Raw genomic sequence first — 13,226 nt, forward strand, 5'->3', positions numbered from 1 at the left:
TTGTGCCTGTGTTGAATTTGAAAGGAGAATTCGAACTCCGAACCCGGGACGGAGAGCGAACGTTGGCAGCCAAAGAGGAGCATTTGGGCCCATGTTGAATTGGAAGGGAGAATTTGAACTCTGAAGCCAGTGCGGAGAGAGCGAAAGATTGCCAGCCAGAGAGGAGCGTTTGGGTCCGGGTTAAATTGGAAGCAAGATTTCAAACTCTGAATCCAGGGCGAAGAGCCAAAGATGGCAACTAGAGAGGAGCGTTTGTGCCCATGTTGAATTGGAAAGGAGAATTCGAACTCTGAGCCCGGGGCAGAAAGCGAAATATTCCCGCCCAAGAGGACTTATGGGAAAAGGGGTGGAATGCAACGGGGAGAGGGCAGAAGTATTTGTAGTGTTGTTTTTTTAAAAAAATATGGAAATAAATGTCGAAATTGGACAGAGTATGTCTTTTCTTTGCAAAATAGGACTTCTTGCTTGAGCAGGGGGTTGGACTAGAAGACCTCCAGGGTCCCTTCCACCATTGTTATTCGGAGGAGGAGGAGGAGAAGGAAAAAAATGCTGGACTAGATGACCTCCAAGGTCTCTTCCAACTGTCATTTATGATTCTGTAAAGGTTTCCTGCACGAGCAAGGGCCTGGACTAGATGACCTCCAAGGTCCCTTCCAACTGTCATTTAAGATTCTGTAAGGGTTTCCTGCTTGAGCAGGGGGCTGGACTAGAAGACCTCCAGGGTCCCTTCCACCACTGTTATTCGGAGGAGGAGGAGGAGGAGAAGGAGGAGGAGGAGGACCCTGCATGAGGACCCTGCATGAGCAAGGGCCTGGACTAGATGACCTCCAGGGTCCCTTTCAACTGTCTTATTATGATTCTGTAAGTGGTTCCTGCTTGAGCAGGGGGCTGGACTAGATGACCTTCAGGGTCCCTTTCAACTGTCTTATTTATGATTCCGTAAGCGGTTCCTGCTTGAGCAGGGGGCTGGACTAGATGACCTCCAGGGTCCCTTTCCATTGTCTTATTTAAGATTCTGTAAGCAGTTCCTGCTTGAGCAGGGGGCTGGACTAGATGACCTCCAGGATCCCTTTCCACTGTCTTATTTATAATTCTGTAAGCGGTTCCTGCTTGAGCAGGGGGATGGACTAGATGACCTTCAGGGTCCCTTTCAACTGTCTTATTTATGATTCTGTAAGCGGTTCCTGCTTGAGCAGGGGGCTGGACTAGATGACCCCCAGGGTCCCTTTCCATTATTTATGATTCTGTAAGCGGTTCCTGCTTGAGCAGGGGGCTGGAGTAGATGACCTCCAGGGTCCCTTTCCACTGTCTTATTTATGATTCCGTAAGCGGTTCCTGCTTGAGCAGGGGGCTGGACTAGATGACCTCCAGGGTCCCTTTCCACCGCTGTTACGGCATGAAACGTAGAATCAAAAATAGGGAAAAAAAAAGGCAGATATGGAGATTGACAGTCTTTATTGATAGATGGATCGATCGGTGGATAATCTTATTGGGGAACGATTCTGCCCCCCTCGCCCCCCCCGAGAGCCTCCGCCATTCCTTTCCGGTGCCGGCTTTTCCTCGGATCGGAGGGCGTTGGCTGGGAATCCTGCCTTAAAAGGGGATGGAGACCCCGATGACCTTCAGATTATTGAAGAATTTGTTGAGCAGGTTCTTCATGCTTTTCTTGACTTTCTTGTAAAATGTGAACCGCTTGACCCGTTTGGGCTGGTCCTAGAGAGGAAGGAGAGGAGCGGAGAGGTAGTCAAGCCGGGTGCCCCAACCAGTAGCCCTCGGGCGAGCACTGATGATGTTCCCTAGTTGGGTGACGAGACGTCTGCAAGGAAACCACCCAGCTCTGAGAGAACCAGGGAGCCCCCCAGTCCTTCCTCCTCCTCCTGCTCTGGCTCCTCCTCCCTCCCTCCCTCCCTCTCTCTCTCTCTCCTTCCTTCCTTCTCCTCCTTCCACTGATAATGTTCCCAAGTTGGGTCGTGAGACGTCTGCAAGGAAACCACCAATCTCAAAGAGCACCAAGGACCCCATAGTCTTTTTCTCCTCCTCCTCCCTCCCTCCCTTCCTCTCTCTCTCTCCCCTTCCTTCCTTCCTTCCTTCCTTCCTTCCTTCCTTCCTTCCTTCCTTCCTACCTTCCTTCCTTCCTTCCTTCCTTCCTTCCTTCTCTTCTTCCTACTGATAAGGTTCCCAAGTTGGGTCGTGAGACGTCTGCAAAGAAACCACCAAGGACCCCATAGTCTTTTTCTCCTCTTCCTCCTTCTCCTCCTCCTCCTCCCTCCCTCCCTTCCTCTCTCTCTCTCTCCTTCCTTCCTTCCTTCCTCTCTCTCTCTCTCTCCTTCCTTCCTTCCTTCCTTCCTCTCTCTCCTTCCCTTCCTTCCTTCCTTCCTCTCTCTCTCTCCCCCTTCCTTCCTTCCTTCCTTCCTTCCTTCCTTCCTTCCTTCCTTCCTTCCTTCCTTCCTTCCTCTCTCTCCTTCCTTCCTTCCTTCCTCTCTCTCTCCCCCCTTCCTTCCTTCCTTCCTTCCTTCCTTCCATCCTTCCTTCCTTCCTTCCTTCCTTCCTTCCTTCCTTCCTTCCTTCCTTCCTTCCTTCCTTCCTTCCTTCTCCTCCTCCCACTGATAATGTTCCCAAGTTGGGTCGTGAGACGTCTGCGAAGAAACCACCAATCTCAGACAGCACCAAGAACCCCACAGTCTTTTTCTCCTCCTCCTCCTCCTCCTCCTCCTCCTCCTCCTCCTCCTCCTCCTCCTCCTCCTCCTCCTCCTCCTCCTCCTCCTCCTCCTCCTCCGTTCTAGCCCTGATGACGTTCCCTAGTTGAGTCATGAGACGTCCCCCACCATGCCCCCTTCTTACCTTCTCCTCATCCTCCTTCTCCACCTCCTCGTCGTTCTCCGCCTCTGCCTTCGGCTCCTCCTCCTCCTCCTCCTCCTCCTCCTCCTCCTCCTCCTCCTCCTCCTCCTCCTCCTCCTCCTCCTCCTCCTCCTCCTTCTAGCCCTGATGACGTTCCCTAGTTGAGTCATGAGACGTCCCCCACCATGCCCCCTTCTTACCTTCTCCTCGTCCTCCTTCTCCTTCTCCACCTCCTCGTCGTTCTCCGCCTCTGCCTTCGGCTCCTCCTCCTCCTCCTCCTCCTCCTCCTCCTCCACCCCGCCCACAGGTACACAGGAGAGGACGACCACCGGGGGCGTCTCCCCAAAGAAATAGTAGCCTGTACACTCCAGGACCACCTGTCAAGGGGACGAAAGCCGGATGAGAATCAAGATTCGGCTCCATGGAGACCCCCTTCTCCGCTCCTAGGGAGCGGCCTTCAGCGAGCGACGGTTGCACGCACGAGGTCCCGAGTTCGAGTCACTCACGCGGCCTGCTTCTGAGTAAGCCACGGATCGGTAGGGCACCGTGGCCTACAGATTGGGGACCCCTGTTCTAGAAGGATCTTAGGCCAGCTAAGATAGAAGCCTCAGCCTCTCCCTCACCGCAGATAGTCCTCACTTTACAACCACCTCACCCTTCTTTTTCAGGGCTGTCGTAACTTTGATCTCTAAACAGGACCGTCATAAGTCGAGAACTCCTTATAAAATGGACATAAGTCATTTTTTTCAAGGTCGTCAGTCACTAAACAGGACCGTCGTAAGTCAAGGACTCCCTGTAAAATGGACATAAGCCCTTTTCTTCAGGGATCTTGCGACTTTGGTCAATAAACAGAACTGTCGTAAGTCGAGGACCCCTTATAAAATGGACATAAGTCACTTTTTTCAGGGCCGTCGTGACTTTGATCACTAAACAGAACTGTCGTAAGTCGAGGATTCCTTATAAAATGGACATAAGTCACTTTTTTCAGGTCCATCGTGACTTCGGTCACTAAACAGTACCGTCGTAAGTCAAGGACTCCCTGTAAAATGGATATAAATCAATTTTTTCAGGCCCATTGTAACTTTGATCACTAAATAGACCATCGTAAGTCGAGGACTCCCTGTATAATGGACATGTCACTTTTTTCAGGGCTGTTGTGACTTCGGTCACTAAACGGACCATCGTAAGTCAAGGACTTTCTGTAAAATGGACATAAGCCATTTTTTTCAGGGCTCTTGCGACTTTGGTCACTAAACAGAATTGTCGTAAGTCAAGGACTCCTTATAAAATGGACATGTCACTTTTTTCAGTGCCATCGTAACTTCAGTCACTAAACAGAACCGTCGTAAGTCAAGGACTTTATAAAATGGACGTGTCATTTTTGGGGGGGCCGTTGTAACTTGGTCACTAAAAGGACCGTCGTAAGTTGACTTGTTGTAAAATGGGCACTAAACGGAGCCGTCGTAAGTTGAGGACTAGCTTACTTTAGGGCAGTGGTAGGCAACCTTGGCTCTTTTATGACTGATGGACTTCAACTCCCAGAATTCCTGAGTCAGCATGGGGGAACTGTGGCCCCCCCTCATGACTCGTGGACTTTAACTCCCAGAATTCCTGAGCCAGCCTGGCTCAGCTTGGAAACCTCTCCCTTTCCCCTCAGCATGGCTGGCTCAGGAATTCTGGGAGTTGAAGTCCACCAGTCATAAATGAGCCAAGGTGGCCTAGCCCTGCCCAAATGTTTGAATTTTGATCACCTGACCTTGAGGAAAAAATATTTAAACATTTAAACCAGGGGCCTTCAAACTTGGCCCTTTTATGACTGTGGGACTTCAAAACTCCCAGAATTCCTGAGCCAACATGGGGGAACTATGGCCCCTTCATGACACTTGGACTTCAACTCCCAGAATTCCTGAGCCAGCAAGGGGGGGAAAAGTAGCCCCTTCATGACTTGTGGACTTCAACTCCCAGAATTCCTGAGCCAGCATGGCTCAGCTTGGAAACCTCTCCCTTTCCCCTCAGCATGGCTGGCTCAGGAATTCTCGGAGTTGAAGTCCACGAGTCATAAAAGAGCCAAGGTGGCCTACGCCTGGTTTAGGGTGCCATGCTAGCAGAGGAATTCTGGGAGTTGAAGTCCCCTCATCTTCCTAGTAACTCAGGGGTAGGCCACCTTGGCTCTTTTATTACTGGTGGACTTCAACTCCCAGAATTCCTCTGCCAGCATGGGGGAAGTATGGGCCCTTCATGACTGGTGGACTTCAACTCCCAGAATTCCTGAGCCAATATGGCTCAGCTTGGAAACCTCTCCCTTTCCCCTCAGCATGGCTGGCTCGGGAATTCTGGGAGGTTGAAGTCCACCAGTCATCAAAGAGCCAAACTGCTTCCAAGGCTGTGGAGGCGGTTAATCGGTTGGGTCCTGACAGCTTCCAGAACCCGAGAAAGGCCTGCAGACGTTCTTCTGCACGGTTCCTTGTACCTTTTGCACGCCTGGCAGACCGAAACCATCTACAACCAGGTGGAATCGTTCCACGAGGGAGGAGCTGCGTGCGGCTTGTAAACTTCTCCGTCCTTTCGATCTTTGGAACGTGTTTTCCTCCCTCCCGGGAATGGGGGTTTGTATCCAGGGGGGGGGACAATGATTTGTCTGAAAGCGGAGGGCAGGGCCTCCTGCTTGAGCAGGGGGTGGGACTAGAAGACCTCTAGGGTCCCTTCCAAGTCAGTTATTCTGCTGTTCTATTATTCAGAGGAGGAGGAGGAGGAGGGTATCCCGCTTGAGCAGGGGGTTGGACTAGAAGACCTCCAGTGCCCCTTCCAATATTATTCGGTTAATTTTAAGTAGGAAGAGGAGGGGGGAGGGGGAGGGGGGAGGGGAGGAGGAGGAGGAGAGTTCCTGCTTGAGCAGGGGGTTGGACTAGAAGACCTCCAGGGTCCCTTCCAAGTTTCTTACTCTGTTATTAGGAGGAGAAGGAGGAGGGGGAGGAGGAAGAGAGTTCCGGCTTGAGCAGGGGGTTGGACTAGAAGACCTCCAGGGTCCCTTCCAAGTTTATTACTCTGTTATTAGGAGGAGGAGGAGGAGGAGTTCCTGCTTGAGCAGGGGTTGGACTAGAAGACCTCCAGGGTCCCTTCCAAGTTTATTATTCTGTTATTAGGAGGAGGAGGAGGAGGAGGAAGGACTGTGGGGTCCTGGGTGCTCTCTGAGCTGGGTGATTTTCTTGCAGACGTTTCATGACCCAACTAGGGAACATCATCAAGGCTAGGAGGGAGGAGGAGGAGGAGGAGGAGGAGGAGGAGGAGGAGGAGAGTTCCTGCTTGAGCAGGGGATTAGACTAGAAGACCTCCAGTGCCCCTTCCAATATTATTCGGTTAATTTTAAGTAGGAAGAGGAGGGGGGAGGGGGAGGGGGGAGGGGAGGAGGAGGAGGAGAGTTCCTGCTTGAGCAGGGGGTTGGACTAGAAGACCTCCAGGGTCCCTTCCAAGTTTATTACTCTGTTATTAGGAGGAGGAGGGGGAGGAGGAGGAGGAGGAGTTCCTGCTTGAGCAGGGGTTGGACTAGAAGACCTCCAGGGTCCCTTCCAAGTTTATTACCCTGTTATTAGGAGGAGGAGGAGGAGGAGGAGGAGGAGGAGGAGGAGGAGGAGGAGGAGGAGGAAGGACTGGGGGTCCTGGGTGCTCTCTGAGCTGGGTGATTTTCTTGCAGACGTTTCATGACCCAACTAGGGAACATCATCAAGGCTAAGAGGGAGGAGGAGGAGGAGGAGGAGGAGGAGGAGGAGGAGGAGGAGGAGGAGGAGGAGGAGGAGGAGGAGGAGGAGGAGGAGGAGGAGGAGGAGGAGAGTTCCTGCTTGAGCAGGGGATTAGACTAGAGAAGATCTCCACGGTCCATCCCAACTTTGTTATTCTCTTATACAGTGGTTCTCCACCTGTGGAGTCGGGACCCCATTTGGGGTCGAACGACCATTTCACGGGGGTCGCCAAACAACGCAGTCCGCCATTTTTTCCCCCTTTTCCTTAGCTGTGCTCCTCCCTTTTATTCTATTGGCTTTTGAAAGCCAATAGGATAGACTCCCTTGAATAGAGTCTAATTCTATTGGCTTTCCAAAGCCAATAGGAATTGTCCAGGCTGTCTCTGCCCTGCTGAGCCCGCCAAAAGTCCCATTCTGCAAACGGTGCTGCGCCCGTTGAGTAGTCCTCGACTTACGACCGGTTGAGTAGTCATTGACTGACGACCGGTTGGGGGTCGCGGCATTAAAAAGGTTGAGAACCACTGATCTAGTAGGTCCCTGCTCTATCCCTGGACCTGGGCTCAGAGTTGACTTGCAGAAACGCGAGGAAGGACATCCCTGAAGACGACGGTAGAAGGGAAAGAGAACTCCAAGCGAGATCCTACAGACGTCCCATGGATCCCCCTTCCAACTCCGACCCATCTTCAACTCAGCTTGAACATCCCTTACTCACCCCGTCTTCTTGGAAGCCGCATTCCTCCAGGGAACGTTCTTCTTCCACCTGGCACACCGTCTCCTTGAGGGTGAAGTTCAGCTGTTGACTGCCCTCAGAATTGGGATCCTGAAACAAGACACGGGGGTTCATTTGGAAACCACCTGGACTTCCTCCCACCTTCCTTTGGAACCACGTTGAAGGACACTTGAGGGAGTCTCCTGAATCTGGAGAACCTCCCAGCTCTCTCCCAACTCTCTTAGTCTATGATTCTTGCTTGAGCTGGGGGTTGGACTAGATGACCTCCTAGCTCCCTTCCAACTCTGTTATTCCATGATTCTTTAAGGATCTCCTGCTTGAGAAGAGGGTTGGACTACATGACCTCCCAGGTCCCTTCCGACTCTGTTATTCCATGATTCCATAAGGGTCTCCTGCTTGAGCTGGGGGTTGGACTAGATGACCTTCAAAGTCCTGTCCAACTCTGTTATTGTGTAATTCTGTGTCCTCCTTGAGCAGGGGGTTGGACTAGATGACCTCCCAGCTCCCTTCCGACTCTGTTATTCCATGATTCTGTAAGGGTCTCCTGCTTGATCTGGGGGTTGGACTAGATGACCTCTCAGGTCCCTTCCAACTCTGTTATTGTGTAATTCTGTGTCCTCCTTGAGCAGGGGGTTGGACTAGATGACCTCCCAGGTCCCTTCAAACTCTGTCATTCCATGATTCTTTAAGGATCTCCTGCTTGAGCAGAGGGTTGGACTAGACGGTCTTCAAGGTCCCTTCCCACTCTGTTATTCTGTATTTCTGTGGGGGTTGGACTAGATGACCTCCCAGCTCCCTTCCAACTCTGTCCTATGATTCTGTAAGGGTCTCCTGCTTGAGCAGGGGGTGGGGCTAGATGACCTCCCGGCTCCCTCCCCACTCCGTCCTTCCCTGATTCTGCCTGGATCTCCTGCTCGAGCAGGGGGTCGGGCTAGATGACCTCCCGGCTCCCTCCCCACTCTGCTCCCGGCCACCTACCCACTCGGGCTGAGGAACGGCCTCCAGCAGGCGGTAGAGGGACGCCTGGCCCGCCTTGCCGTTGTAGATGCTCACGGCCAGCTCCAGGGCTTCCCCGTAGCTCAGGGGCCGGTGGGCGAGGGAGGCGGGGGTCCCGCAGACGGCCAGCACCAGCAAAGTCTTCCAGAAGGAGCCCTCCATCCTGGCCGCCGCTGGCTCCTTCGGATGGGATTCCCGGGGACCGGCAGGTCCTCCTTTTATGCAGGCCCCGGAGAGGCGGCTCCTCGCCTTCCTGGCTGGGGGGAACCCGGGATTTTCCCCCAGGGTGGAATTCTTCGGGGACGGGGGAGTGCAGGGCCCTGGTTGTAGGCTGCTGTTGCTTAATGCCCGGTCCGTTGTCAACCAGGCCCCCCTTGTCCGTGATTTAATACTGGACAGCGGGGCGGACCTGGCCTGTATCACCGAAACCTGGCTGGGCCCTGAGGGGGTTGTTTCCCTCTCGGAGATGTGCCCGGACGGGTTTGTGGGGCTTCATCAGCCTCGACATCAGGGCAGGGGTGGGGGGGGTGGCAGTCATCGCTCGGAGGTCCTTGAGTCCTCGTGGGATTCCTGCCCCGGAGGGTGTTGGGTGTGAGTCCCTCCTATGGAAGTTGGGTTCACGGGTTCAGGGGGCCTTGCTGCTGACGGACCTACAGACAGGTCAGCTATAAAACAATAAAATAATCCAGTCGTACCGCGAGTCCGATCATATCGCCCCCCCCCCCCGGGGACATCAGCCCCAGGCCTGCCGGAACAGGAGAGTTTTAACGGCTTTCTTAAAGGCCGGCAGGGTGGGAGTTGTTCGAACCTCGGGGGGGGGGGAGAGTTGGTTCCACCAGGTCGGAGCCACCACAGAAAAGGCCCTTCCCTTGTCCAGACATTGTCTGGCGGACGGGACCTGAAGGAGGCCCAATCTATGGGACCTCACCGGTCTCTGGGAGCTGTGCGGCAGAATGCGGTTCTGTAAGTAACCTGGCCCTATGCCATGCAGGGCTTTAAAAGTGATAACCAACACCTTGAATTGCGTCCGGAGACCCACAGGAAGCCAGTGCGGCTCGCGGAGGATAGGTGACGCGTGGGCGTACCTTGGCGTGCCCACAATCGCTCTCACGGCCGCGTTCTGAACCAACTGCAGCCTCCGAACGCTCTTCAAGGGTAGCCCCATGTAGAGCGCGTTACAGTAATCCAGTCTTGAGGTGACGAGGGCATGAGTGACTGGGAGTAAAGCCTCTCGGTCCAGATAAGGCCGCAACTGGTGCACCAGGCGAACCTGGGCAAAGGTCCCCCTGGCCACAGCCGATAGATGTTGTTCCAGATTTAGCTGTGAGTCCAGGAGGACACCCAAGTTGCGTGCCTGCACTGAGGGAGGTAAATTTGCCCCCCCCCAGGACTAATGATGGATCATCTAGTTGACCTTTGGGAGGCAAGACCCAGAGCCACTCGGTCTTGTCAGGGTTGAGTCTAAGCCTGTTCACCCCCATCCAGACCCTCACATCTTCCAGGCACCGGCACATCACATCGACTGCTTCACTGAAAGGATATATAATTGGGTATCATCCGCGTACTGATGATACCTCACCCCGTGTCTCCGAATGATCTCACCCAGCGGTTTCATGTAGATGTTCAAAAGGAGGGGGGACAGGACCGAGCCCTGAGGCACCCCATGATCGAGGCGCCTAGGGGTCGATCTCTGTCCGCCCGCCAACACCGACTGCGACCTGTCGGAGAGGTAGGAGGAGAACCACCGCAATACGGTGCCGCCCACCCCCACCTCTCCGAGACGACGCAGAAGGATACCATGTTCGATGGTATCGAAAGCCGCTGAGAGGTCAAGAAGCACCAGGATATGACCCCTATCCCGGGCTCGCCAGAGGTCATCGCTCAGTGCGACCAAAGCAGTCTCAGTGCTGTAGCCGGGCCTGAAACCAGATTGAAAAGGGTCCAGATAATTGGTTTCATCCAAGGATCGCAAGAGTTGAATAGACCCATCCCTTGTGGGATGTAGAGTAGACCCATCCCTTTGTAGAGTAAACCTATCGCTTATTGGATGTAGAGTAGACCCATCCCTTATGGTATATAGAGTAGATCCATCCCTTATGATATATAGAGTAGATCCATCCCTTTGTAGACCCATCTTTTATGGGATATACAGTAGACCCATCCCTTTATAAAGTAGACCCATCCCTTATGGGGTGTAGAGTAGACCCATCCCTTATGGGATGTAGAGTAGACCCAACCATTTGTAGAGTAGATCCATCCCTTGTGGGATGTAGAGTAGACCCATCCCTTATGGTATGTAGAGTAGACCCATCCCTTATCGGATGTAGAGTAGACCCATCCCTTTGTAGAGTAGACCCATCTCTTATGGAATGTAGAGTAGACCCATCCCTTTGTAGACCCATTGTAAGGACCCACCCCACTTTGCATCTTAAGAAGACAGAACTCTTGGAATAATTCTTCCAACAGGAATCCTTTATTAAGAAGAAGTGGTTGCAGGCATGCTAGACAGGACTTGGGGTCCAAGCTCTCCCATTCAAGGTTTTAAGGGGTTCCCCAGCAGTCCCACCCAATCACCCCCCCTTCCAGTGATAGTTTCAGGCATCACAATTCCACCCCCTTGCTCCTTTCTTTCGTCTGTATGGAGACTTCAGATAACTACATGAAAGGTAAATAGCTCTCTTTTGTCATGGTAAGGTTCTTTGATGCTATTTACATTCAAAGTCTCTCTTTGATGTTGCAATAAACACATTCAGCTCTTTAGAAGTCTACTGAAGGAAGTGAGGGCCATAAAGCCCCTTTGTTCTCCCCCTTCTCTCCCTCTTATGGCAGAATCCAGAGAAGGCAGAATTGGGAGTTTCTATATTTGATAATTAAAGATGAAATATAATTGGATTCTAACATCCGGCCCCTCTTAAAAATAAGAGAGATCCACCTGCAAGAAAACAAAACAGGTATAAAAGTTAGTTAGGCTTGTTGGGATACTCTGTGTGAAACTTCTTCAATAGCTTCGGGGCTCTGACATGACGTTTATGGACCCACTTGTTTTGTGAGGCAGGGAGGTGTTTCCAGGCAACTAGGTACTGAGTTGCTCCATGATATCTCCTAGAGTCAAGGATTTCCTTTATTTCGAAGTGTTGTTCACCCTCTACCATGATTGGAGGTGGTGGTGGGGGGATTTTTGGCCGTAGAGGTGACTGATGCTCTCTTTTCAGCAAGCTGCAATGAAAAATTGGGTGTATTTGCCTGAGATTTTTGGGTAATTCTAATTCTACTGTTACTGGATTTATGAGTCTTTTAATTGGAAAAGGTCCTATATATTTTGGTCCAAGTTTTTTACAGGGCTGTAGGGACTTTAGGTATTTTGTAGATAAGTACACCATTTCTCCTATAATGAATGGTGTAGGCTCAACCCTTTTTTTATCGGCTTGTGCTTTGTATGCCCGCCTAGCTTCATCTAGTGATTTTCTGACTATTGGCCAGGTGTTTTGTAGGTTTTCCATCCATTCTTTCAGTGAAGGGATCGTTGGTTCTTTTGGGGTTAACTCTGGCATAGGGTTGAAACTTTGACCGTTGGCTATTTGAAAAGGAGTGTAGCCTGTGCTGGAGTGGACTGCATTATTGTAGGCAACTTCTGCAAAAGGAAGTAAGTCCGTCCAATCACTCTGTTGGAAATTTAAAAAACATCTCAAATATTGCTCAAGTACCGAATGGCACCGTTCCGTTTGTCCATCCCCTTGTGGATGATGGCTAGATGTCAGTCCCTGAGTGGTCCCTAAGAGGGATAAAAATTCCTTCCAAAATGCAGACGTAAATTGCACTCCCCTATCAGAGATGATGCGTTGGGGTGCCCCGTGCAATCTGTAAATGTGCTGGATGAAAAGTTTTGCTAAGGCCTTTGCAGTGGGAATTTTTTGGCAAGGGATAAAGTGCACCTGTTTGGAAAATAGGTCCGTGACTGTCCAGATAACAGTATTCCCATTGCTTTCTGGCAATTCCACTATAAAATCCATGGCTATTTCCCTCCAGGGGGCTGAGGGACTTGCCACTGGTTGTAATAGCCCTGGCGATTTCCCTTGCAACCTCTTTGCCGATGCACAGGTTGGGCAGCTGGCAACATAACTTTCTATGTCCTTTTTTATTGATGGCCACCAAAATTGCCGTTTAATTAAGTGTAAAGTTTTTACAAATCCAAAATGCCTGCTGATTTTGTGTCATGGCAAAGCTGCATGAACGTGATTCTTTGGGTTGTTGGTATATATAACTTTTCCCCTACCCAAGGCAACCCGTCTCTCATTGTGCACACATTTTTGTTTTTCTGGAACCATTCATCTGTTTCCAAACTTTTTCTGAATTCAATTCCAGTTTGGCTGTCCAGTTGTGGTTTTAATTTTGGCTTGGGTTCTTGTGGTTACTGGTGCTGCCAGTTGTGACTCTGCCATTATTGGTCTAGAGTCTGTGGTTCGTGCGCTGTTATATTGGGGCATGCGAGATAGAGCATCTGCCAGGAAGTTCTTTCTTCCTGGTAAATGTTTGAGCTTAAATTGGAACTGGTGAAAATGCTGGGACCAGCGGGCTTGTTTGGGATTGAGTTTCCTGGACGTTTTCAGGGCTTCTAAATTTTTGTGATCAGTCCACACCTGGAAGGGGATTTTGTTGCCTTCCAGGAACTGTCGCCACGTGAGTAATGCCCAACGTATCCCATAAGCCTCCTTCTCCCATACGGGCCAGCGCTGTTCTGTTTCCGTGAGTTTCTTGGATGTATATGCACAGGATTGCAATACCCCTCATTGTTTTCTTGTAATAGAACAGCCCCCACTGCCACATCACTTGCATCTGCCTGTATTACGAAGGGCTTGTCCATATCTGGGTGCCTTAGTACTGGTTCGGCAGAAAAAAGTCTCTTTAGTCTCTCAAATGCTGCTTGG

The 13,226-nt window shown here is 51.5% G+C and overlaps 1 protein-coding gene across 1 annotated transcript; it reads right to left on the reverse strand.

Annotated features, from left to right (window-relative positions):
• Nucleotides 1–1,489: 1,489 nt before the first annotated feature.
• LOC120319689 (lachesicidin-like) lies at nucleotides 1,490–8,463 on the reverse strand. Its single transcript, XM_039368790.1, has 4 exons — nucleotides 8,284–8,463; nucleotides 7,288–7,395; nucleotides 3,039–3,215; nucleotides 1,490–1,713 (listed from the first exon to the last, which is right to left on the reverse strand). The coding sequence occupies exons 1-4, from the start codon at nucleotides 8,461–8,463 to the stop codon at nucleotides 1,594–1,596; spliced, it is 585 nt and encodes a 194-aa protein (XP_039224724.1). The 3' UTR covers nucleotides 1,490–1,593.
• Nucleotides 8,464–13,226: the final 4,763 nt, after the last annotated feature.

Source organism: Crotalus tigris, unplaced genomic scaffold, assembly GCF_016545835.1.
Source record: "Crotalus tigris isolate CLP2741 ecotype Arizona unplaced genomic scaffold, ASM1654583v1 scf7180000020932.1150333, whole genome shotgun sequence".
Lineage (NCBI taxonomy): Eukaryota > Metazoa > Chordata > Lepidosauria > Squamata > Viperidae > Crotalus > Crotalus tigris.